The sequence below is a fragment of the Aquarana catesbeiana genome, linkage group LG02 (genome assembly GCF_042186555.1).
Source record: "Aquarana catesbeiana isolate 2022-GZ linkage group LG02, ASM4218655v1, whole genome shotgun sequence".
NCBI lineage: Eukaryota > Metazoa > Chordata > Amphibia > Anura > Ranidae > Aquarana > Aquarana catesbeiana.
In genome coordinates this window covers 393279780-393306914 of record NC_133325.1, presented here as the reverse complement: position 1 = coordinate 393306914, position 27135 = coordinate 393279780, and the positions used below count along the sequence as shown (strand labels likewise).

At 42.4% G+C, this 27135-nt stretch overlaps 1 protein-coding gene across 3 annotated transcripts in view; it reads right to left on the bottom strand.

The window, feature by feature from the left end:
- LOC141128136 (multidrug and toxin extrusion protein 1-like) overlaps nt 1-27135 on the bottom strand; it is a 119014-nt gene that overhangs the window by 6959 nt on the left and 84920 nt on the right. For all 3 annotated transcript variants that reach the window (XM_073615234.1, XM_073615235.1, XM_073615232.1), the window contains exons 14-15: nt 24953-25085; nt 16836-16930 (exon numbers count right to left, since the gene is read on the bottom strand). In XM_073615234.1, coding sequence (XP_073471335.1) covers nt 16836-16930; nt 24953-25085 — 228 coding nt within the window. The remainder of the gene's footprint in view (nt 1-16835; nt 16931-24952; nt 25086-27135) is intronic.

Genomic DNA, 27135 nt, shown 5'->3' with positions numbered 1-27135 from the left:
TATTCTGCTACATATTTTTGGTACAAAAAATTCCAATAAGCGTATATAGATTGGTTTGCGCAAAAGTTATAGTGTCTACCAAATAAGGGATAGATTTATGGCATTTTTATTTAATTTTTTACTAGTAATGGCAGCGATCAGTGATTTTTAGCGGGACTGCGACATTGCAGTGGACAGATGGGACACCTGACATTTTTTACACTATTTTGGGAACCAGTGACTTTATTACAGTAATCAGTGCTAAATGCACTGTTATTGTACTAATGACACTGGTAGGGAAGGGGTTAACAACAGGGGCGATCAAGGGGTTAATCGTTTTCCCTGCAGGTGTTTTCTAACTGTATGGGGGGCTGTGTGACTGGGGAAACACACAGATCCATCTTCCTGCTTAGAAGAAAGACAGGAAGTGTGTGATCTCCCCTGTCAGAACAGAAATTTGCCTTGTTTACACAGGCAGATCCCTGTTCTGTCACTACGGGCAGGGCCGGCCCAAGACATTGTGCTGCCTGGGCCCAAGACATTGTGCTGACTGGGCCCAAGAATGAAATGCTGCCCTCCCCACCCCCCAAAATAAAATTTTAGCGGCGCTTTACCGTCGTTTTAGTGGCCCTATTCGGCTGCTAGCTAGTGGCCAAAAAAGGGTTAAAACCGCCCGCAAAACGCAGCTGCAGGGGTGCCCATTGATTTCAATCGGCAGTGGCGCTGTAGGAGTGGTGTATTCACCGCTCCTACAGCGCTGCAAAGAAGCTGCTTGCAGGACTTTTTGTGACATCCTGCCAGCACAGCACCCCAGTGTGAAAGCACTGGGGCTTTCACACTGGGATTGCAGCAGAGGCTTTTTTTTTCAGGTGCTTTACAAGCACTATTTTTAGCACTAAAGCTCCTGAAAAATGCCTCCAGTGTAAAAGGGGTCTAAAATTAAATTGATCAGAAAATTTGATTAAAAATGCCAGTGATCTATTCCCTATTTTGTAGACGCTATAACTTTTACGCAAACAAATCAATGCACGCTTGTTGCGATCTTTTTTTAACCAAAAATATGTAGCAGAAAACATATTGGACTAAACTGATGAATACATTTTTTTACAGCCAATATCTATAGGAGGGGTTTCCACCATCCCTGCTAAGTTTAATTTTATACAGTATGTCTTATTTTCAGTTTGATGTGTATTATATGTGAAGTTGCGTATCAGAGACTGGTATTGTGGTAATATTGAAGCCTATTGAGATTTCCATACATTAGAGGATTCCACCATTATTGTTATTGATCAGTAAGTTACCGTGTTTCCCCGAAAATAAGCCCGGGTCTTATATTAATTTTTGGCAACAAAAGACACGGTGGGGCTTATTTTCGGTGTAGGTAATGTGCTGTCTTCTCTCTACCCTCTCCCTCCCTGCCTGGCAGGAATCCCCAGTATGAACCGAGTTAAAATGCTTGTAAAATCCTATAATTCACTCTATTACAATAGTATATAATGTACAATGTGTGTGTTTCTGTAATATATTTGTGCCAAATACCTTCCTTATAGCGCCAAAGCTCTCTTTCCCACTCCGAGCACTGCAGGGGGGGGGGGGCGGGCGAGATCCCCGCTGACAGCTGGGAGAAGAGGAGGAGAGCAGCGGGGAGGTCAACTGAGCGCCGATCTGCGCTGTACCGAAGGTATTTGGCACAATTATATTACAGAAACACACACATTGTACAGTATATACTACTGTAATAGAGTGCATTATGGAATTTTACAAGCATTTTTTAAACTATGGCTTATTTTCGGGGTAGGGCTTTTATTGCAGCACTCCTGGGAAATAATGCCAGGTCTTTTTTTCGGGGTAGGTCTTTTTTTCGGGGAAACACGGTAGCACTGCACTTTTTTTGTGATGTGGGACCACATAACAGTGCTTAGCGGCAGGCCTTTTACTGACACTTTATTTTACCTCCAGTAGTTTATTGTAAATAGTAGTGTGGTGATTACCTATTATACTAAAGATTGGCATGTGGCATTATTAAACATTAACAGATTTCAGTTGTGCCCCACCAGGCTGGCCCCCCCCATGGACAATGTGCCTGGCTGCTGAGTTCATCGCCCCATCCCTGCACTCAGCACACTGATTGGCAGCACTGACAAGCAGAACTGATTGGCACTGATAGGCATCACTGATGGGCCCTGATAGGTGGCACTAATGGCACTGATAGGCTGCACTGATTGGCACTAATAGGCAGCACTGATGTGCACTAATTGGCAGCACTGATGGGCACTGATAGTTAGCACTGATGGGCACTGATAGGTGGCACTGATTGGAAGCACTGGCACTGATTGGCAGCACTGATATGTGGCACTGATTGGCACTGATAGGTGGCATTGGTTAGCACTGATATTAGGCGGCACTGATTAGCACTGACAGGTGGCACTGATTGGAAACACTGATTAGCACTGACTTGCACTGACAGGTGGCACTGATTGGAAGCACTGATTGGCACTGACAGGTGGCATTGATTGGAAACACTGATTAGCACTGACTGGCACTGACAGGTGGCACTGATTGGAAACACTGATTAGTAGTAGTGACAGGTGGCAGTGGCAGAGGAGAGGGAGTTTCACATTGAGCCGATATTGACACTTAGTGAAACTGTGTGCGATACTGACATGTAATGTAACTGCATGCAGAGAGAGATCAGCTGTTAAAATTCAGCAGTGATGTCGGGGGTGGACGGGACCCGGGGTGGGTAGGACCCAGCAGCTATCAAACAACCCAGCAGCTATCAAACACCAGCCAATGATTGGGCTGCTTAAGAAAGGGGGCGGGGCCACATGCACATAGCGGCCCATGCAGATCCCATCCCATTGGCTGGTGTATGATAGGTGCTGGGTCCTGCCCACGGGTCCCACCCACCCCTGACATCAACGATCAATTTTGACAGCTGGTCTCTCTCTGCATTCAGTTACATTACATGACAGTGTCACACATTGAGCGGCTCTTATAAGCAGAATGATCTGCTCAATGTGAAACTGTCTCACAGGCAGCAGGGGCTACGCACTCATTGGATGCAGCCTTTCACAGCAGTGACAGTCCCACAGGCAGATCTCAGGAGACAGCCGACACGGGTGACTGTACGGGTACAACTTTTCACTGCCAGCTGCCACCATTCTTAAAATGCCGCCTGGGACCATGGGCCCACTGGGTCCCATGGTAGGGCCGGCCCTGACTGTAGGGAATGAACCACTGAGTGGCTCCTCCGCTGGCCAATGGGTGTGCACGCGCCCACAAAAGCGAGTTCCCAAGCCGATGTACACCTACGGCCATTTGGGTGAGCATACTCCTGCGCTGCTCTGGAGCTCTGAGGAGAAAACTGGGTCAGCAACACTGGGATGTGTTCGCGAGCTGTCACCTGTTGGTGGTTGAAGGGTAGCTCGCCATCAATGGGTTGCGGACCCCCGTCTTAACCTGTAGCATTAGGCCCCTTTCACATGTGCAGACCGTTCAGATCCACCTGTCAGTTTTTTAGAACTGAACGGACGCTCCATACATTTCTATGGAGCGACGGATGTCAGCGGTGACATGTCCGCTGACATCCGATCTGCCCCGATCCGATCCGCTCTGCAAAATCCAGACGGATGGATGTCCTATTTTCCATCCATCTGGTGGATCGGATCGCATTAAAATGGACAGGCGGTCCGTAATCATCCGATCCCCCATAGAGGAGAGCATAGATCTGACAGTGTGCAGAGATGGACTTGTCATCTGCCGGCTCAGCGGGGATCAACGGAATGATCCCCGCTGAGCAAGCAGAGGAGTAAAAACAGACAGCCCCGTGTGAAAGGGGCCTTAGGTTATTTTCTCTTTTGGTCAAATATTCAACTGTTCTTGTCAAATGTTCTTAAAGCCATTTTCTCTTAGAATCAAATGTTAGGGAACTGACATTTCACACATATTACAAGTATTATTTGTGATTTTTGCTCAAATACTGAGATATTCACAATACTTTCTTAGATAGATAGATAGATAGATAGATAGATAGATAGATAGATAGATAGATAGATAGATAGATAGATAGATAGATAGATAGATAGATAGATAGATAGATAGATAGATCTTATATTTTCCACATTTTGTCATGCTACAACCAAAAATGTAAATGTATTTTATTGGGATTTTATGTGATAGACCAACACAAATTGGCACATAATTGTGAAGTGGAAGGAAAATGATAAATGGTTTTCAAAATGTTTTTCTAATAAATATCTGAAAAGTGTAGCGTGCGTTTGTATTCAGCCCCCTTTACTCTGATACCCCTAACTAAAATCTAGTGGAACCAATTGCCTTCAGAAGTCACCTAATTAGTAAATAGTGTCCACCTGTGTGTTATTTAATCTCAGTATAAATACAGCTGTTCTGTGAAGCCCTCAGAAGTTTGTTAGAGAACCTTAGTGAACAAACAGCATCATGAAGGCCAAGAAACACACCAGACAGGTCAGGGATAAAGTTGTGGAGCATTTTAAAGCAGAGTTAGGTTATAAAAAAATATCACAAGCTTTGAACATCTCATGGAGCGCTGTTCAATCCATTATCCGAAAATGGAAAGCATATGGCACAACTGCAAACCTACCAAGACATGGCCGTCTACCTAAACTGACATTCTGGGCAAGGAGAGCATTAATCAGAGAAGCAGCCAAGAGGCTCATGGTAAGTCTGGAGGAGCTGCAGACAACTATTATGCCACGTACACACAAGCGGAATATCCAACAGAAAAAGTCAGACGGAAGCTTTGCATCGTCTATTCCAATCGTGTGTGTGCCTCATCGGACTTTTTTTTTCTCTAAAATTCTGACGGACCTAGAAATAGGACAGGTTCTAAATATTTCCGACGGAACCAATTCCTATCGGGAAAACCACTCGTCTGTATGCTGTTCCGACGGACCAAAAACGACGCATGCTCTGAAGCAAGTACGAGACGGAAGCTATTGGCTACTGGCTATTGAATTTCCTTCTTCTAGTCCCGTCGTACGTGCTGTACGTCACCGCGTTCTGAACGGTCGGACTTTGGTTTGACCGTGTGTAGGCAAGAACGCTTGAATGGAATTTCATCGGAGAAACCTTCAGAGTTTATTCCGACAGCAAAACAGGTCGTGTGTACGCGGCATTAGTCGTGCACTCCACAAATCTGGCCTTTATGAAAGAGTGGCAAGAAGAAAGCCATTGTTGAAAGAAAGCCATAAGAAGTCCCATTTGCAGTTTGCGAGAAGCCATGTGGGGGACACAGCAAACACGTGGAAGAAGGTGCTCTAGTCAGACGAGACCAAAATTTTACTTTTTGGCCTAAAAGCAAAAAGGTATGTGTGGCAGAAAACGACTGCACATCACCCTTAACACACCATCCCCACTGTGAAACATGGAGGTGGCAGCATCATGTGGTGGGGATGCTTTCTTTAGCAGGAACAGGGAAGCTGGTCAGAGTTGATGGGAAGATGGATGGAGCCAAATACAGGGCAATCTTAGAAGAAAACCTGTTAAGCCTCATACACATAATCGGATTTTCTACTGACAAAGCCTTGGACTTTAGTTTGGCCAAAAACTTGTCTTGCATACAAACGGAACACAATTGTCTGCCAACAAACACGAACGTAGTGACGTACTAGACTTACTAGGAGCCGATAAAGAGGAAATTCAATTGTCAGACGCCACCTTATGGGCTCCTTCTGCTAATTTCGTGTTAGTAGATGTTTGGTGAGTGTTGATTCACGATTTTCATTTTGCGCTTTTCAGTTCATTTCTGAACGGCCGTTTGTCAAACAGCCATGTTGCAGAATCGGAGGAGATAAAGTGTTATTTATTATTGGCCTTGGAGTTATTGGTTTGACCCAAGTCCAGTCCAGGAACAGGAGGATTTCTTGGACCAAAAATTGTTTGCTTTATTAATCGTGACCAATTATGTCATATGCCTTTGCTGCGGGAGCTCCAGGAGAATAATCCAGATGATTTTTGGAATTATCTCCGGATGACGGACACCTGCTTTCACCAACTCTTGGCATTGTTGACCCCCTATATTAAGAAGGAGGACACATGCATGAGGCTTTTATTTATTTTTTTGGTTGAATAATGATTTGATGTGGTATATTTTCTAGATTTCTGGATGCATAGAATGCACTTTTTGGTTAGGTTCTATTGGCAGATAGCATGTCTAATTTTATTTGTTTTCTTTTTTTAATGCACAATAAAAAAATTGTGGAGAATAATACTTGGCTATGTGTTTTACTTCAAATGACAGTTTGAGAGTAGGCAGTTACATTTAAAATAATACAATGTAAAATTAACAAGGGACACCAACATAGTTGTATCTTTGATCTTAAAAACTACGGGATAATGGTGTTATGGTAACTTGCCCCAAAAAAAGTAAACAAGCATAATAATATTATTCTTGATATCACTAGAAAATAAAAGCCTTTTAAAATACGTTTGGCAGACCTCCATCAGTATCACCAGCAAAGCAGCTCCATTATTATCCTATTAAAGAAGAAGAGAATGTGCGCTGCATTTCGAGATTTCATAATTTGCCGTGTCACGAATGTTAATTCTTTATTACTAATGCTAGTTTACAAGACCGACTGCTTCTGGCTCGACATTGCATCCGAGCATGCGTGTTTGTACCTTGGACTTTTGTACGATGGACTTGTGTACACTTGTCGGAAAATCCAACAACAGACCGTTGTCCGCGGAAAATTTATAAACCTGCCGTCCAACATTTGTCCACGGAAAGTTGTCCAACAATTGTCCGCCAACAGCCTGTCATCACACAATTCCCGTCGGAAAATCCGATTGTGTGTACAAGGCTTTAGAGTCTGCAAAAGACTTGAGACTGGAGTGGAGGTTCACCTTCCAGCAGGACAACGGCCCTAAACATACAGCCAGAGCTACAATGAAATGGTTTAGATCAGTATATTAATGTGTTAAAATGGTCAGATCAAAGTCCAGACCTGAATCCAATAGAGAATCTGTGGCAAGACTTGAAAATTGCTCTTCACAGATGCTCTCCATCCAATCTGACAGAGCTTGAGCTATTTTGCAAAGAAGAATAGGCAAACAAGTCACTCTCTGGATGTGCAAAGCTGGTACAGCTGGTATGCACGCCGCACTTTTCACATATTTATTTGTAAAAAATATTGAAGACCATTTATAATTTTCCTTCCACTTCACAGTTATTGTGTTGGTCTATCACATAAAATCCCAATAAAATACATTTACGTTTTTGGTTGTAACATGACCAAATGTGGAAAATTTCAAGGGGCATGAATACTTTTTCAAGGCACTGTATAGACCCCTAAGTAAATACAGATTGCAGTTATAGTGCTGGATATATAATTACTTAAATGGGGTTGTAAACCCTTGTTTTTTTTTTTTAAACAAACATATCATACTTGCCTCCACTGTGCAGTTCGTTTTGCACAGAGTGGCCCCGATCATCATCTTCTGGGGTGCCCCAACGGCGCTCGCGGCTCCTCCCTGCATCGGAAAGCCCCCTAAGAGAAGCTCTCTCCCTGGGGGGCGCTCTCCCGAGTCCAGCATTTGCGTCCATAGACAAAGAATGCCGGACTCGACCCCACCCCGCCCCCCCGGCGCCCGCATCATTCAATTTGATTGACAACAGCGGGAGCCAATGGCTGCGCTGTTATCAATCGTCTCTGGCATGGGAACGAACAGGCACAGGTGAGTAAAATGGGGGGGCTGGTCAGTAACAGAAGTTTTTTCACCTTAATGCATAGGATTTTTTTTTTTCATCCATTACATTACAGTACAGTGCTGTAGATCTCCTGAAGTTTCTTTGCAGTTTTTTCCTGTCTACATGCATACCTTCCATCAATGGCTGTATTGTGTTTCTGAAGGCAACTGTGACGGACCCCGTACTCAAGATGAGTCTGCCCGCCGTAAATGCTTCCTCTGTCCGGTGCCACATGATCCAAGATCCCTCAGAGCACCCAGTCATTAGCCGTAACTCAATGTAGGGTGAAAACATTAGACTGTTTATTGAAACACAAGTACAAAGGCAAGGCCCCCTCCCTTTGATTCAGGGCAGGGTAAACTGTTCAATCAGCAATAAGGAACACACAGGCATTGAAACATTGGAACAATAGAGCACCTTATCAGCAGGGAGGGCTGTTGGATGGATTCCCCTCCTCCCCTCTCTGCCCTGCCCCCCGGTTTACATGCCAGGAACACCAATACAAACATCCATCCCATAATACACTTCTCCTAAGGCAGACAGACACAACAGAACAATGGGACACAGCCATACCCCAAAAGATCCCAGCAAAGAGTCCAACAGCATGAGACAACACACAATATATACATATATACAACATTCCAGTGTGGCTGTACAGTGAGTCCGACTAGCACCGATCAGACTGGGGTTCTCGGTCACCCTGTGCCCCTAATGGACACAGTGTAATTTACACATAGGAGGGGCCGGGCGAGCTGGACACGGAGTTTCAAGAGCTCTCCAAGGTAAGCTGGGTTCCACAAGACCCCCACCCAAAGTGACTCCCCGTCACAGCAAGTATCCTTATGGTGACAGCAGTGGACCATGCTTGCACAGTGAGCATTGGCATGGCTGATTATGGTCACCACTGGAAGTGCACATGTCAGGGGGACAGCGCATCAGAACAACTGGCAGACAGGAACAAGGACCTTAACTGCAGGATCTACAGATATTATGTTAACCACTTGCCGACCACCGTACACAGATGTATGTTGGCAGAATGGCACAGGCAGGAAAATGGGCGTACCAGTACTTCCCTTTGAATTTGCCGCCTATCGGGCGGGCACACGCCCTGCAAACTCGACGTTTGCCAGCGGTGAGGAGAGGCAGAACGGGGAGATGCCTATGTAAACAAGGCATTTCCCTGTTCTGCCTAGCAACATGATAGAGATTCCACTGCTCCCTGTCATCGGGAGCAGTGATCTCTGTCATGTTGCAGTGAGCCCATCCCCCCTAGGACACACTTAACCCCTTGATCGCCCCCTAGTGTTTAACCCCTTCCCTGCCAGTGCCATTTATACAGTAATCAGTGGCTATTTGTAGCTCTGATCGCTGTATAAATGACAATGGTCCCAAAATAGTGTCCAATGTGTCCGCCATAATGTCGCAGTCACGATAAAAATCGCAGATCGCTGCCATTACTAGTAAAAAAAAAAAAAATGAATAATAAAAATGCCATAAATCTATCCCCTATTTTGAAGACGCTATAACTTTTGCGCAAACCAATCAATATACACTTATTGCTATTTTTTTAACCAAAAATATGTAGAAGAATACATATTAGCCTAAACTGTGGAAGAAATGATTTTTTTTATATATTTTTGGGGGATATTTATTATAGCAAAAAGTAAAAAATATTGCTTTTTTTTCAAAATTGACGGCCTTTTTTTGTTTATAGCGCAAAAAATAAAAAACGCAGAGATGATCAAATACCACCAAAAGAAAGCTCTATTTGAGGGAAAAAAAGGACGTCAATTTTGTTTTGGTAAAACATCACACGACCGCGCAATTGTCAGCTAAAGTGACGCAGTGCTGAATCGCAAAAAAATGCTCTGGTCGGGAAGGGGATAAAATCTTCCAGGGCTGAAGTGGTTAATGAAAGCTGCAGATTTAACAATATTCAAAACTACTTTTGAAATGAAATGTATAAGAGCGGCCAATACGGCAACTGTATTTATACAGTGTAACCCAGGGCACTGCTGAAACATACACAAGTCACTGTAGGAACACAAAATGGATGCAGCCAGGGTTTTGCTTAATAATTATTGAGCCTGTTTATTTGTAAAGAGCATTGATAGGAGAAATACAATGACGCTGAAGCCACATATATATTTATCTTATCGTACTCTACAAAAAATATGAATGTTTTTTTTTTACAGTGCATGTATTTAAAGAATTCACCTTATATAGATTTATATATTTTTTATGCTGTGGACTTTTCCGGCACAGCGTAGACGGTCACAGGTGTAGGTTAGTTCTGGATGACAGAACATGCAGAATCTCTGTCAGCTGTCACTTTTTATGTTTTACTGAAAAATATACAGGTACTGGTCCAAAAAGGGTTTTAAAATAAAGCCAACAGACCATGGGTTTTGAGACATTCTAAACAACTGCAGTGTATATCGCTTGGCAATTAATGATATACAGTCTGCATGAAAGATTATCAAAACTAATAATAAAACTATTAAAGAAAAAAAAAAAAAAAACAATAAATGAACCAAAAAAAGCTGAGTTAGACTTACCGGTAACTCCTTTTCTGAGAGTCTTCCAGGACAGCCCATGAGACCTTGGGCTCCTCCTACCAGGACAGGAAACACGTCACCCCCACCAGATAAAAGGGCGGTCCTCCAGGCCCATGTCAGTATTCTCAAGAACCGTAGGACCCTGCAAAACATATGCATAATACACATAACTTCAGACAATAATACCGGGTGGGAATCCGGCTGTCCTGGAAGACTCTCAGAAAAGGAGTTACCGGTAAGTCTAACTCAGCTTTTCTCCAAGCGTCTTCCAGGACAGCCCATGAGACGATGAGCCAGAACTTACCAGTCTAGGGAGGGACAACTGCCTGAAGGACCTTACGACCAAACGCCTGCTCCTGAGCTGATAGGAGATCCAGGCGATAATGTTTAATGAAGGTCGAGTAACTGGACCAAGTGGCAGCCCTGCAAATTTGTTCCGGTGAGGCACCAGCCCTCTCAGCCCAAGACGTAGACAAGGCTCTAGTTGAGTGCGCAGTAACAAAAGGTGTAGGGACCTCCCTAATTTTGTAAGCTTCCAAGATGGCTTGCTTTATCCATCTAGCCAATGTGGCTTTAGATGCACTATTCCCCTTGTGAACTCCAGAAAAGAGGACAAACAAGGCATCAGTTTTCCTAAAGGTCTTCGTGACCTCAAGATAGACCAAGAGAATCCTTCTTACATCTAGAAAACTAAATTTTCTTTCTAAGTCGCCCTGTGGCGAACTACAAAAGGTTGGCAATACAATGTTCTGAGATCGGTGGAATGTACTTGCCACCTTGGGCAAAAAACCTGGATCGGTTCGTAACACAACTCGATCCTCAAAAATCGTGAGAAAGGGCTCCCTAACTGATAGGGCCTGCAACTCACTTACCCTACGAGCTGAGGTAACAGCTATAAGGAACACAGTTTTTAATGTAAGTAACTTAACTGACATACTTTCCAGAGGTTCAAACGGAAATTCTACCAGAGTTTGAAGTACTAGGGACAGATCCCACGTTGGACAACTTCTCACTACTACTGGTTTGGCCCTAGAGATAGATTTGAAAAATCTGGCTATAGTGGGATTTTCCAGGAGAGAAAACTGGAGGAACACACTAATAGCTGCCGCCTGTACCTTTAAGGTACTAACAGAAAGACCTTTGTCGACACCCTCTTGGAAAAATTCCAAAATAGACGGAATATCATGAGCTAATCTATCATTTTCAGATAACCATGAGTTAAACCTTTTCCAAACTTTGGAATATATGGCTCTAGTAACTGGCTTCCTGCAATTAACGAGAGTCCTGACTACTTTGTCAGAGAACCCTTGGGCGCTCAGTATCTTTTCTTCAGATACCAGGCCGTCAAGTTTAAGGAAACCACCTGAGGGTGTGATCCTGGACCCTGCAATAATAGGTCTTCCCTTTCCGGAAGACTCCACGGAGGCTCTGAAACCAGAGACTGTAGCAGGGAAAACCATGGCCTCTTGGGCCAAAACGGGGCAATTAGAATCAGATCTGTCTCTTCCAGCCGAAACTTCCGGAGGACTTCTGGAATCAGCCTGATTGGCGGAAAGGCATAACATAGGCCTGGAGGCCACGGGTTTGCCAGAGCATCGATCCCCAAGGCTTGGTCTGCCGGGTTCATGGAAAAGAATATCTCCGTCTTGCGGTTGTTTCGGTTTGCGAACAAATCCGCTACCGGATAACCCCATCTCTTGGTGAGGTCTGCAAAGACTTCGGGATGAAGGGACCAGTTGTCTCGGTCTATCCTGTGACGGCTGAGATAATCTGCCAGGCAATTGTTTTTCCCCTTCAGGTGTACAGCAGAAATGGAGGCTAGATTCCCCTCTGCCCATGAAAGGATCTCCTGGGCAATGGACTGAAGCCTCCGGCTTCTCGTGCCTCCCTGCTTGTTGATATACGCGACTGTCGCTATATTGTCTGACAGGATTTGGAGGTTGTGACCCCTGACCTCCATCTGAAAAGACTGGAGGGCTCTCTGGACTGCAAGCAGCTCTCTTTGATTGGATGAGGCCCTTGCCTCCTCTGGGGACCACTCTCCTTGTGCTACTGCATTGCTGAGGTGGGCCCCCCATCCCCAGGAACTCGCATCCGTGGTAATCCTTCGGGAAATGGGAAAGGACCATGGGAGACCTCCTGCTAGGTGCTGACCAGCTCTCCACCACCACAGGCTTCTTTTTATCCTGTCGGGAAGCCAGATCCTTGACTCCAGGGACCTTACGTCCCCGTCCCAGTTTCTTAAAAGAAACCTTTGTAACGGACGCTGACGGAATCTCGCCCATGGTACTGCGGGAAAACATGAGGTCATAAGACCCACTGCCCTCGACACCTGTCTCAGAGAGACCGACTGGTTGGTCTGCAATGTTGACATAGTCTGGAACACTTTGGTAATCTTCTCCTGAGGAAGAAAAACTCTTTGGTTCACGGAGCAAAAATCGTAACCCAGATAAGTTACTTTCTGGGCCGGAATCAAGGACGATTTTTCTTTGTTTATTAGCCAGCCTAGGGACTGTAAGAAGTCCTGTACAGCCTGGAGATCTTCCAACAGCCTTTGGTATGATTTTGCCACTATCAGGAGGTCGTCTAAGTAAGGGATAACCGTTATTGCCTTTAATCTTAGAGGAGCCAGCACTTCCCCCAACACCTTCGTAAAGATGCGTGGGGCTGAGGAAAGACCGAAGGGGAGGGCCTGAAATTGAAAATGTCGGGTCCCCATACCCGTCTTCACTGCCAATCTCAAAAACTTTTGGAAGGCTGGATGGATAGGGATGTGAAGATAAGCATCCCTTAAGTCCAACGTGGCCATAAAGCAGTTTGGGTATAGTAGGTTTTTGATTGTAAAAACCGTCTCCATACGGAAATGCTTGTATCTGATGGACTTGTTTAAGGTCCGGAGATTCAGGATAAGTCGAAACTTTCCTGCCGGCTTTCTGACCACAAATACATGGGAATAGAATCCCTTGCCCCGCTCCGATCGAGGAACAGGAATCAGGACTTTTTGATCTAATAAGTCTCCGATCTGGAGACCCAGAGCCCTCGCTTTCTCCCGATCTTGTGGAGGAAATGTGACCAACAAACGTTCTGGTGGTTGGTGAACAAACTCCAGCCTGTACCCGTTGGTCACTAGGTCCAGGATGAAGGGGCTCAGAGTGACTGCTGCCCACTGTGGGATGAAGGCCCTCAATCTCCCTCCCACCGGGGAACACAAGTTACTGCGGCTTGGCGGGCTGTTGAGGAGGGTTAAATAGCACTCCCCCTTTGCCTCTGCCTTTGTGCCCAGTCCAATGCTTTTTCGGCCTTCTGTCCTTTTCTCTAGGACTCTGTTGCCTGTTTTGGCCACAAAAAAATTTTCTGGCTGTCTGAACTCTTTTTCTCTGGAAACGCCTTTTTCTTATCAGCCGTGCGTTCCAGTGCCTCCTGTAGACCTGGGCCAAACAAATGATCGCCAGTTAAAGGAAGGCCACAAAGGCGCAACTTGGAGGCCGAGTCCCCTGACCAGGTCTTAAGCCAAAGGCTTCTCCTGGCCGAGTTCACTAGAGCCGAAGTCCTGGCTGACATTCTTACCGACTCAGCGGAAGAATCTGCCAAAAAACCCACTGCCTGAAATAGGAGAGGAAAAGACTTTAAAATTTGCTCTCTGGAGGTACCTGCTGACAGATGTGACTGAATCTGAGTCAACCAAACCTCCAGATTTCTGGCCACACAAGTGGAAGCCAAATCTGGTTTCAGGTTTCCAACTGCTGAGTCCCAGGCTCTGTGGAGAAGGATATCCCCCCTCTTGTCCATCGGATCCTTAAGTGTACCCATATCATCAAACGCCAGGTCCGAGTTTTTTGAAACTTTTGAAAGAGGTGCGTCTAACTTGGGATTCTTATTCCATGGCTGCGCAGTGTCCTCATCAAAAGGAAACCTCCTTTTTAGGTTACTAGAGAAGAATGGTTTTCTCTCAGGATTATCCCATTCCAGTTTAATAGTATCAACCAAAGAACTATGAACTGGAAACACTCTTTCTCTTATGTAATCCTTTATACATAAGATCATGTTTGGATAACTAAACCTCTTCCTCTTTTAATTCAAGGGTAGTATAGATAGCCTTTAATAAGTCATCTACATCCTCAACAGATAACTTAAATCTTGAGCCTCGAGTGGATTCTCTATCTCTGGGCTCTGTATCTGACCCTGATTCTTCCAGAGAAGAACGGGTAGATCTGACCTCAGCCTCAGAGTCCTCACTCTCTGCTTGCTGCGGAGTGCTTACTGACGCCTTCAGTGAAGACGGACTCTCTGCTGGAGTCTGGAGCTTGTCAATAAGCGTTCTAAAGGAACTGAAGGTGGACGCAAGCTCATCCCTAACAGAAGTAATCATCTTCTGGCAAGAGGCAACCGGGTCATCCTTTACTAGGCCTTCTATACAGGTGCGACAAACTGCTTTGCTCCATGAGGAGCTCAATTTGTTTGCGCAAACCGCACATTTCCTTTTAAGTGGCTGCGCTTGGGCCTTGTCCTGAGTCTTGGTCTGCAAGACAAAATAAATGACCCACAATGTAATTAAAGCCACACAATCACTCCGTAACACCACGTGCAGGAGGGAGGAAATGTGTCCCCTTACACCCACTACTACAGAGGGGGGAGGGGGAGGGAACACTCACAGGGATAGTAAGGTGGTGACAGAACACCCCAGGCTTACCTGTGAGGTGCTGGTGTTGGGAACTGCATCCGCTGCCTGTGCAGGTACTGCAGGAGGATCCATTCTGCCCCTCTTGGTCATCCACAGCCTGGCTGCTTAACACCAAGAAACACCAGCAGCCAGCGTTCTCTGTTCGCGCCGTTTATGAAGACTGGAACCTCGTCTCCGGCGCCCGATGATGTTGTCATATGCCCCGGAAGTAACCCTCTCCAGGCACTTCCTGAGGGCCAACTTGAAGCGCAATAGCTCCGCCCCCTCGAACGCTGCGGCTTCCTCCATTCCTTGCTCAGATCAGCCAGGCTGTCGGCAGGGAAGGACAACCGAAGCTCAGCTGAGCTAGAGTGCAATGCACTGCGCTAGGGGCACAACCTCACACCGGTCCTGGCCCTCTCCAGGCACTGAGGACAGAGAACAGCAACACAGCCAACCTCCCCAGCGGTGTGCTGCTTCTGGCAGAGGAAGAGGTAAGTGATATGCCCCAGAAAAAAGCCATACAAAGCCCCTGCTTATAAGGCCTATGGGAGCAGGTTCCATGAACATGTTACCCCCCGTCTGGAGGAAACACAAATAACTGACATGGGCCTGGAGGACCCCCCTTTTATCTGGTGGGGGTAACGTGTTTCCTGTCCTGGTAGGAGGAGCCCAAGGTCTCATGGGCTGTCCTGGAAGACGCTTGGAGAAAATGCCATCAAACAGGACATGGCAGATTCAGTAGCTGTGTGCTGATCCCCACAACATGTATTGCGGAGGCGTACCAACAGTGTGGCAAACTGTTAGTTAAAGGATAAGTTCACCTTTTGGAGCAAGTTACACCTGTATTCAAGGTGTAACATGTAAAATACTGCAGCAGTCCCCACCGCACTCCCTGATATCTCGCCCCCATGACAGCGAGTGGGAGTTCTTCTCCACTGTCACTGTGACTTTTTAGATTCATAAGCAGGGGCGGCCCATCCATTAGGGACGCCTGGGCGCCACTCCCTCTCTCCTTGCCACCCCCTTTGCCATGGCCGCCTCAGCTGCCCCCTATTCATGCGTCCAGCCCCTTTCAGGGCACCGGGAACATGAATTACAGCGGCCAGGCTTTTTTTTTAAACACCTGATTAGAGCCAGAGGCTCCAATAGGCTTCAAAATAGGGTGGTCTCGGGACACAGAGGATGCGTCCGGAGCCCACCCAGGTGTGTTGCAACAGCGAATGAAAATTCGCTGTTGCAACACTGATCCTCCTCCTGGCCAGTCGGGAAGCGGGTCTGATACCCGTCACCTGATTGGCTGAAAGGACAGGCAATCCTATTGGATGCCTAGGAGGAGGAGGCGCACACTGGAAGCGAGGAGGAGAAGAAGAGCCGCCCGGACCCACCTGGATGCCCGATCCCCACTGCCTAGATGGGGTAAGTGCCAGTGGACCGACCGGCGGACAGCGGGGGGTGGGGGGTCTGATTTGCCATGGGAGGGGGGATTTGTTTGTTCGCCGCCCCCCAGACAAAAAAACACCAGCCACCACTGTTTATGAGGGTTTTTATTGTGTTTTTCCAAGTTGTATAACAATGGTACAGAAAATTATACACAAGTAAGCACATTGGAAGTCCACTGTTACTTGTTAAAGAGAACTACAAGTCCCATCTGTTACCACAGCAGACAGCCTGTGGTTCTCACTGAACTGTGAGGGTGCTGAAGAGTGCTTCTATAGTTCATTGACAAGCCCTGAAGCTTTCAAACAGACAGCCCATACAGAGTTACAGGCTTTTTTTCCTGCAAAAATACTGTATGTGCATGTATTAATTTTTCCCAAAATGTGAACTTATCCTTTAGGAGACTGGAGGGTCTCTGTTACAAAGTCTCTCTAAATGCCATATAAAGATTACAAAATATAAATACCTTTTCTGTTACAAGGTTCCAGTTTACTTTCCAGAAATACATGGAAAAGAAGAGATCAATACAAGCAAACCCAGCAATCATTCCAATCCAAAAACCTGTTGAAGCAAATATTAACCTTTACTTTTCTAATAAAAAAAAGTAATTTTCAATTACATTTCTGAATACATAACATATGTAATAGACAAAAGATACCAATACAACATGCATGACCTCTTCATTTGAACTACAAGTAAATCCCACATTTTCACAGTCCATTAAATGTCCATTTATCTTGTGCATTGTGATAAATGATCCATCGACCATAGATTTCATTTTTATGAGCAATGTTTCGCTGATTTCATTTTCAATGATTGCTCAACACAGAAGAAAAAGACTGATTTGGTTGGATTCTAAAGCATTTTTCCTTGTCAAAAGAAGTTTATTGAGTATACAGTGTTATAAAGATACATAAAGTAAGTTTACAAGGATCTATAAAGTAAGCTCATTGTTTTACAGTAGGGTTTATATAGGTAAATATCATGAAATTTCAAATATTAAACATTGGGTTCACGTAAACCTAAATTAAAGATATATATCATTTACTTAGTTACTTTTGTAGGTATTTAAATGATTTATACCTACTATACATATTGTTTACAAGTAGAGTGTATATAGGTCAAATAAATTCTGATAATGAGCTTTAATCGTAAGGTGGAGAAAAGGAAAGAGAAAGAAGAAAAAGGGTTGAAAGGTAGAGGTATGGTCCACAAGGTTGTCCCGCTCGTCAGTTTATTATTCTTTTTAGTTCTCTTTGAAGCCTTAGAATGGGTGTCTCTGTAAGTCATTTAATCTGTTACCATGGCAACAGGACAGAGTCATTGAAGTTTGACAGGAACTGTTTTATCCAAGGATGCCAAAGTTTTTCAAATTTTGGAATTTGATTTTGATCGATGGCTACCATCTTAGCATGGGACATTGTATTATTCATTCTGTGAATTGTTTCTGCTAGTACCAATGTAGGAGATTTCCATGCCTTGGCCACTGTTTGTTTTGCAGCCGTTATTAGTTGGATCATAAGTTTGAATTGAGAGAGTGTTAACCATTCCGGTTTTAGATTAAGTAAAGTTAAATATGGATCTGGTTGTATTATTTTTTTAAATATTTTAGATGCAATCACGAAGACTTCCTTCCAGAAGGTTTGGATTACTGGGCACGTCCACCATATGTGTAAATATGTGCCTATTTCTGGGCATCCTCGAAAACAAAGAGTTGAGGTATTAGGTGAATATTTTGCCACTCTAGCGGGTACAAGGTACCAGCGAGTTAGGACTTTATAATTTGTCTCCAGTGCTAAGATGTTGGGTGAAGATGACTTAGATGTGAGCCATATGTTAGACCAGTCCGTGTCTTCTAAAGTTCGTCCCAGGTCCTCCTCCCACCTCTGAACGTAAGAGGGTCTATTAAGATTTGCTACTCCATATAATTGATTATAAAGTGATGAAATTGTACCTTTAGCAAATGGATCTTTTGTACAGATTGATTCAAAAATGGATAATTGGGATAATGGTGTATCCCCCTTTAGGAATGGTGTATAGAAATTTTTGATTTGGAGATATCTAAATATCTCAGAGTTTGGTAGATCATATTTTTCTCTAAGCGATGGGAATGAAAGGAATGATTTAGATGCTATGAAGTCATTTAGTGTCTGAATGCCTGATGTTGTCCAAGCTTTAAAAGAATTTGGGTAGATCCATGCCGGATAAAAGGCCGGATTTCTGATAAAAGAAAGGAGAGGATTGTGTGGAGATTGTAACTGATATTTGGTTTTTAGTTTATCCCAGAGAGATAAGAAGTGTTTAGTTATGGGATTATGAATTTTAAAGCGGTCTTTAGGATCAAGCCATAATAAATTTGATATTAATAGAGGGTCATTTTCTGAAGCCTCTATAAATACCCATAATGGGATTTCCTGTTTTGCATGGTATTTGGACAGACTGGCCAAATGTGCTGCTCTGTAGTAGTTAGTAAAATTAGGGTATCCCAGGCCTCCTTTATTTTTGGGAAGATGTAGTGTGTGTATAGGTATACGTGGTTTAGAAGAGCCCCATATAAACGAAGTTGCTCTTTTTTGTACTATTCTCAAAAAATAGGAAGGAATTGGAATAGGGAGGACTCTGAATAGATAAAGCAATTTGGGTAGAATAGTCATTTTGATTGCATTAATCTTACCTATCCAGGATAAAGGAAGTTGCGACCATTGTTTTATTAGATTTGTGATCTGTCTTAATACAGGAGGATAATTGGTTGAGAATAAGTCAGAATGAGATGCTGTTAAATGAATTCCAAGATATGGGATTGATTTTTCTGCCCATGTGAATGGGAGTGCAGCCCTAGCCGGGATCAATTCCATGTTTGTGAGTGAAATATTAAGCACTAGGCATTTCTTAGGATTAATCATAAGGCCGGATAGGGCTTCAAATCCATCAAGAGCTGGTATTAAGTTAAGTTAGGACCAGAGACCTGTGGTGATGATAGAAAAAGTAATATATCGTCTGCAAATATACATAATTTGTGTGTAATACCTCTTACTTCAATGCCAGTTATAGTTTGGTTTGTTCTGATGTATTGGGCCATGGGTTCGAGTATAAGGGCAAATAATAAGGGAGATAATGGGCAACCCTGTCGGGTACCTCTTTCGATATTAAAGGCTTTGTATCCAGCATATTTTATATAGGCTTTGGGTTTATTATATAATGCTTTGATCCATGTTAAAAAGTGGGGTCCAAAACCCCATTTTTGTAATGAATATTGCATATATTGCCAGGATACTGTGTCAAATGCCCTCTTAATATCGAGAGATAGAAAACATAAAGGGATTTTCCGTTTTTTAGCAATATGTGCCAATAACACTGCCCTGCGTATATTATCGCCTGCCTGTCTATTTGGCATGAAGCCTACTTGATCTCTATGTATTAATTTTCCTATAATGCTATTGAGGCGTTTTGCTATTATTTTTGCTAATAATTTAATATCGAGGTTTAACAGAGAGATAGGCCGATAATTCACACAGGAAGTATCATCAGAAAGGGGTTTTGGGATCATACAAACAATTGCCATTAGTGTTTCTTGCCGAAAAGAATGTCCATCTAGAAGTTTGTTAAAAGTTTCAGTGAGAATGGGAGAGAGTATTTCTGAGAATGTTTTATAGTATAAAGCCGAGTAGCCGTCTGGGCCTGGTCTTTTGTTAAGTTTTAGGTCTTTTATGGCGTTAGCAACTTCATCTATAGTTATAGGCTCATCCAAACTGCTTTTTTGATTCTGAGATAACTCAGGTAAGGTTATTTTTGAGAAGAAGGATTCAGCTTCTGTAGGATTAAATTCATTGTTTGTCTTGTATAAAGTTGCGAGATGTGAGTGAAATTTATGGACTATTTTAACTGGATTACAAGTGTAAACATTTTTTGATAATTTCAAACGTATTGGTTTGAAAGATTTGTTAGTTGAATTTAATGCCCGAGCCAAATATGTACCTGGTTTGTTTGTATTCATGTAGAAATTGTGTTTGGAGCGTTTGAGGGATTTATCAACTGACTCAGTGAGAAATAGATCGTATTCCAATCTAGATTTTTCCAGATGAGATTTTGTACTCTGAGATGGATTATCTTTAAATGATATGTAGGCTGCATTAAAATTGAGTTCTAGTTTTTTTGCTAGATTTTTGCGTTCCCGTTTAAATAGTGCCATTTGTCTTTGTATTGTACCACGCAAGACAGGCTTATGAGCTTCCCACAGTGTTATTGGGGAGATGTCTGTTGTATTATTAATTGATATGTATTCCTTTAAAGCTTGTTCAATGGCCATCTGATGTAGTGGGTGTTTGAGCATTATGTCCGGTAAGTACCACGTTGGGTCATGCGCTTTTGGTATGGCTGAGGCTATAGTAGTGTATACTGCATTATGGTCAGACCACGGAATCGGAATTATATCTGATGCAATAATTTCTGGTATCATTCCTATTGTTAGAAAAATATGATCTATTCTGGTGAAGGTTTGATGAGGGTGCGAGAAATAAGTGAATTTCTTTTTCATTGGGTTACTTTCTCTCCATGAATCTACCAGATTGTATTTGGAAAGAAGTTGAGAAAAAGGTAATCTAGAGGTTATTTTGGATGGTGTAAAAGGTGATTTATCTAGAAATGGGAGGAGGACCTGGTTCGAATCCCCACACATTATCACTGTTCCTATTTTGTGTGTATTAATCACTTGTAATATATGTGAGAGGAATGGTGTAGGTTGTTTGTTAGGAGCGTAGTAGGAAATCACCGTGATTGCTGTATCCATTATATAACCCATGAGTATCAGGTATCTACCTTCTGGGTCTTTAATTTCTGATGATAAGGTGAATGGTGTGGATCAGTGAAATGCAATTAGAGTTCCCCTTTGCTTGGTACAGGCAGAAGCCGTGTAAATTTGTTGATAAAAAGGAGAAATATATTTTGGAGTAGAATCTTTGGTGAAGTGTGTTTCTTGGAGGCATACTATGTGAGCCTTCTTGTTATGGAAAGTACGGAAGGCTTTGGTCCTTTTTTGGAGGGACATTTATTCCCTGAACATTCAGGGAAAGTATATTCAGTGGTGCCATGGCAATAGATCAAATAGTTTTGACTTACTTTTTGTTATGCAGAGCTGACTGCGCAGATCAACCTGTGTGGACTGAAGAGATGAATAGATAGAAAAGAAACCAGTGAATTCTGGAGTAAAGAGTAAACAAAAAACATATGAGATTAGATGATACATTGTATAAATTATTTTTTGCAAGTAATCACAATTTACCCGTGAAAGAGAATAAATATCTCTCTCAGGGGAATAAGTGCCTTCGTCACACTCCCACATAAAATGGTTGGGAGAATGAGGAGGGCTAATGGGGGTACACGGATCTTCCGCTTACAGGAGAGAAGTGTTATGTCAAAAGACATCAAAATGATGTTTCATTAATTGGAGTGCAGAATATAGTTTTTGTTGAAATTATTTATTCCAGGGTGGTTGTATATGGTTAGTCTTGCCCTAGGCTAAATAATTCAGTTAGAAAGGTACTGTTAATAACTTTGGTATTGATGAAGATAGTTTGAATTATTTTGGGATTTTAACCCTTTTAGAGTAAACAATTACATATTTTATTCATATGTAACTGTTTAGATATGTTAACTCATAAAATTGAGGTTGTATTGCTTCAGATTAGAACAAAAACATAATTCTAGGAACTAGTTAGGTAATAATATATTTGTTTTAAGAAAAGAAAGAAAAAGCTTCCATTACTTCTGGATTATTGAACATATTTGTCCTAAAAAGTAATAAATCTATTGTTATTACCTGATAATATATAACTGAACAAGAATTTCCTTATTTCACTTATATATTCTAAGGCTATATGAATCAGAAGTAATAAGAAATATAACTGGAATGTAACATGATCCCACACAGTCTGTGACTATCAGAATGCAGTTACATTCAGTTATAAATATAGATTTTTTATAGAGAACCATCTCTTAGTATAATAAATGAAGAGATATCAGGAATTAGGATGTCAGTCCATTGAATCTTCTTGGTCCATGGATGATGTGGCATAACGGCCTCTTTTGTGAGAATCATGATTCCCATTTTGTTCTGAAATTTTCTGGGTGCTGCCTGAAGGTGAAGATGACGCCATTCTTCTGCGTGTGGGAGTGTTGCTGCTTGTGGGTTCTGTCAGATTTAATTTTAAAAGGGTTTGTTGTAGTTCATCTGCTGATCTGCTTCTGTAAATTGTACCTTGGTAGTTAAATCTGACTGAAAAGGGGAAGCCCCATTGATACATAATGTTGTGGTGTTGCAGTTCCATTAGTTGGGGTTTCATGGATCATCTTTTAGTAATAGTAAGTTGGGATAGGTCAGCAAAAATTTGATAATTGTGTCCTTGAAAATTAAGTTCCTTTTTTTCTCTTGCAGCAATTAGTATTTGTTCTTTCGTTCTGTAATAATGAAATTTTGTGATTATATCACGTGGGGGTCCATCTTTCTTTTTGGCTGTGAGGGCTCTGTGTACTCTGTCCAGTTCTAAACGTTCAATAGGGATATCTGGCTTTAGTTCTTGTAATAGAGCAGTAATAGTAGATTGCAGGTCTGTCACAGTTTCAGGTATTCCCCTTATGCGCAAGTTTGAACGTCTGGCTCTATTTTCGTAATCTTCAAGCTTAGTTTGAAGTATTAAATTCTCTTTTTTTAATTGTTCCAATTCTGTTATATTTTCTTGGGTTGTAATTTCAATTTCATCCATTTTTATTTCTAAGGCTGCGGTGCGGTTTCCCAGCTCTCTTATTTCTTTGGTTAGGCTTTTTGTTATTTGGTCTGAGGTTTGTTTTAAAGCCTTATGAAGCATCTTTTCAAATTGTAATAATATTACTGGGGATACTGAGGAGGCTTGTGGAGAAGTTTGTGAGAGGATTTGTTCTGTATCTGACTCAAATGGAGAGTCTTGCTGTGACATTTTCTGTCTGTGAGAGCGCCCTGATGCTGTATCTTGTGAGGTGACTGGAGCTGCTTCAGCTGCAGTGAGTGCCTGTGAGCTCTTTGTGAGGTGATTTTTATTTCTGCCGTGGTTTCCTCCCAGTACCATATTTCCTGCCCAAACTTTCACAGTTTGTTCCCTGGGGCAAAAAGGTTCAAATGGATACCTTTTGAGCCTGCAGGCTCCGCTTTGTCCTTCTCTTCTCTCCTCAGCGGTGTGGAGCTCTAACAATGCATGTCTGCTCCGCTAGGCTCCGCCTCCTGCCTCCTAAAGCATTTTTCATCAAGACCAATTTGGGCTTTTTAAGTCAGATCAATAATTTACTGATCAAAATGATCATTAGTGCAAACAATTTTTGAAGGTAAGAAAGCACATTATGTGTATCCATAATGCTGAAAGGCACATTCTGTTGATGCCTCATTTAGGAAAAGTACTGCATGTCCTGAGTCATGCATGATTTCCTCTCTTTGAAGTTAAACATGCTGTTCTTACACTACATCTATATTCCTGACCAATTCTTGGCTGGAAATTCCTGTTGTCAGTGTTGGATTCACACTTTTATAGCTGTAAATAAGTTAGTTGGTCTTTCTTGAAGCCAATAGCTCAATCTCCAATTTGCTATCCAAAACACTTGATTCATTTCTTTGGATCTGAGTGCTATGGAACCTCTCTCAGCCATTTCTAGCTGCTAGTTGTTTTTACCTTTCTAATTGCATTACCATCTTTTATTTTATGGGGGAATTTATCAAAACTGGGGCAATCAGAATCTGGAGCAGCTTTGCTTGGCAACTAATCCATTTCTATCTTCAACTTGTTCAGTTAAGCTCTGAAAATGAAAGCTACAGTAGAAGTTGATTGGTTGCCATGTACTGTACAGCCGCTCCAGATTATGGCTGCTCCAGTTTGATAAATTCTGTGTCTTCCCTCTCAACGCCACTCATAATTTAGAAAATAACATATGTCCAGTGATATCCCTGATTACTGAGACACAAGGGAACTTAGGGCTGTGGTAGACTTGTTTCTCAGTCTCTATTATAAAAGAGCACCTGAAGTTAAAGTGGTTGTAAACCTCTGACATGAAAAAGGAACAAAGCATATTCACCCAGTGCAACTTCTGTCTGCTGCGCTATCTACCCTCCAATCAGTACTCAGGTTCCAGTCAGCTCCCTGCTATGTAGTCTGCCGTGTGATTTCTACTCCCTGCTTGCTAGAGCTCAGAAATCTATGTAAAAGGTGTGCTTTAGAAGGTTGCAGAGAAGAGACAGCAGCAGATAAAACAGGTACAACTTAGCTAGGCGGATTTGCTTTATCTCTGTGTATCACCTGAGGCTAGTCACTTCACTGATATATGCAAAGGTTTACAACCACTTTAATAAGCAATAAGAATACTCATCTATTGTTGTTGGTCTGTATCTTCGCACTGCCATTCTACATTTACCAGGAAGTGACTTTAAAATGTTTTGTTTTGATCAATAAAACCAAATGTTAACAAAAGAACATAAGCAAAACCAGTTTAAAGTTTCAAGTCACTAAAATACTGCTGCAAGTTACAGTAAAATGAAAATATAAATTAATAAAATTACTTTTTAATTACCTTTTATACCTAGTTCCAATGGAAACATGATGGGTACACCAACTGGAAAACTGATAAGGCAGTACCCTACAATAATTGCCAATGCCCCAATCTCTGGCTTCCCAATGCCTCTAAGCAGTCCATTGAAAACACCCTGTACAAAAGAGAACATACAGAATTGAAGGAATGCTATATGTTTGGTCAGAGAATATTAAAATGTATTATGGTTTTGGCAGTGAGCCCTGAAATACATATACAAGTGGCACATTTAATGTGATACTAAACACACACTGTTTAATTTACATTGTCCCTTCTATTTCTGTATGTGAATGATGTGGCACTGTAGTTATTTTAATAACAAAACAAAAAATAAAACATCTAAGTACATTTTCACCTAATTGATATACAGCTGTTACATCACTCAGCTATTTCCCAGCTTGTCTGCTGGTAAACAAAAGCAGGAGGAGCTGCTAGTCCTCTGCTGTTGGTCACATTATTAAAAAAAACAGCCTTTACAGAGTAAAAATAATTAGTATCAAACTGTTTTAAATTGTCATAAAAATATACTGTATATTTTAAATTAAATCTTTATTATTTTGTGGAAATAACATGGTGTGGGCGGATTTCTGCCAGTCACAGGCTCCAGCCTCTGTCTTAATAAGGGGGAGGTGAAGCCACCATTAATCTAGATGTAATATCCTGCCCCCATTGTGTCTAGCTGGTTAGTGGGCATGAAGGAGGAGGGAGGGAACGGGCTGTCATTCTGTTATTTACCACTGTGTATACACCCACATGCACATGTGTGACTCTATAGTGAACTGGGTTATTCAGATGTGATAGGGAGGAAAATGCTCAGGATAGAAACTCACTGAAAACTGAGCATGTGCAGAGTTGCCACCACAGCTGCAAAATCCCTAGCTGAATTGGGGACTCGAACAGAAGGTGAAGATAGAGAACAGTAGGATCAGCCAGGTTTTTTGCAAAATACAGAAAACAAATCTCATAGTGACTGAGTGAATATGAACAGCATGTAATACAGCATTTATTGATAGTTTTTTATGGTATGGGTTTAGTGACACTTTAAGGGTAACCTCTGATTAGTAATAGCTGTTCTTCCTCCATAGCATTGCAATAATCTTTAAAGAGATTTAAAGAATTACACAGAGTATGTGAAGACTACAGCAAAACATCTTCATTTCCCTGTGGTTTATTACAGTAGTCTTATGTATAATACACCTGGCGTCATCACTATCCTCATCATTATATAATACACCTGGCGTCATCGCTATCCTCATTATTGTATAATACACCCGTCATCTGATGATGGGTGTATTATACAATAAGGAGGAGGATGATGACAGGTGTATTATACAATGATATGGATGATGATGGGTGTATTATACAATGATAAGGATGACAATGACGGGTGTATTATACAATGATGAGGATAGCAGTGATGGGTGTATTATACAATGATGAGGATGATGATAATGACGGGTGGATTATACAATGATGAGGATGACGATGACGGGTATATTATAGAATGATGAGGATAGCGATGACAGGTGTATTATACAATGATGATGACGAAGATGGGTGTATTATACAGTGATGAGGATGACAATGACGGGTGCATTATACAATGATGAGGATGATGATGCCGAGGGTGTATTATACAATGATGAGGACCTGATCTGTAAGGCTGAGCTGTATGCTCTGATCTGTAATGCTATATATCCTGATCTGTGATGCTGAGCTGTATACCCTGATCTGTGGTGCTGAGCTGTATACCCTGATCTGTGGTGCTGAGCTGTATACCCTGATCGTTACATAGTTAGTCAGGTTGAAAAAAGACACAAGTCCATCCAGTTCAGCCAAAAAATAAAATAAAAAATATCATACAATCCAATATACCCAATTCTATACCCGCAGTTGATCCAGAGGAAGGCAAAAAACCCCAGCAAAACATGCTCCAATTTGCTACAGCAGGGGAAAAAATTCCTTTCTGATCCCTCGAGAGGCAATTGGATTTTCCCTGGATCAACTTTACCTATAAATGTTAGTACCCAGTTATATTATGTACATTTAGGAAATTATCCAGGCCTTTCTTAACCACTTAAGGACCGCCTCACGCCGATGTACGTCGGCAAGGCGGCACGGGCAGGCAAAATCACGTACATATACGTGATTTGCCTCCCGCGGGT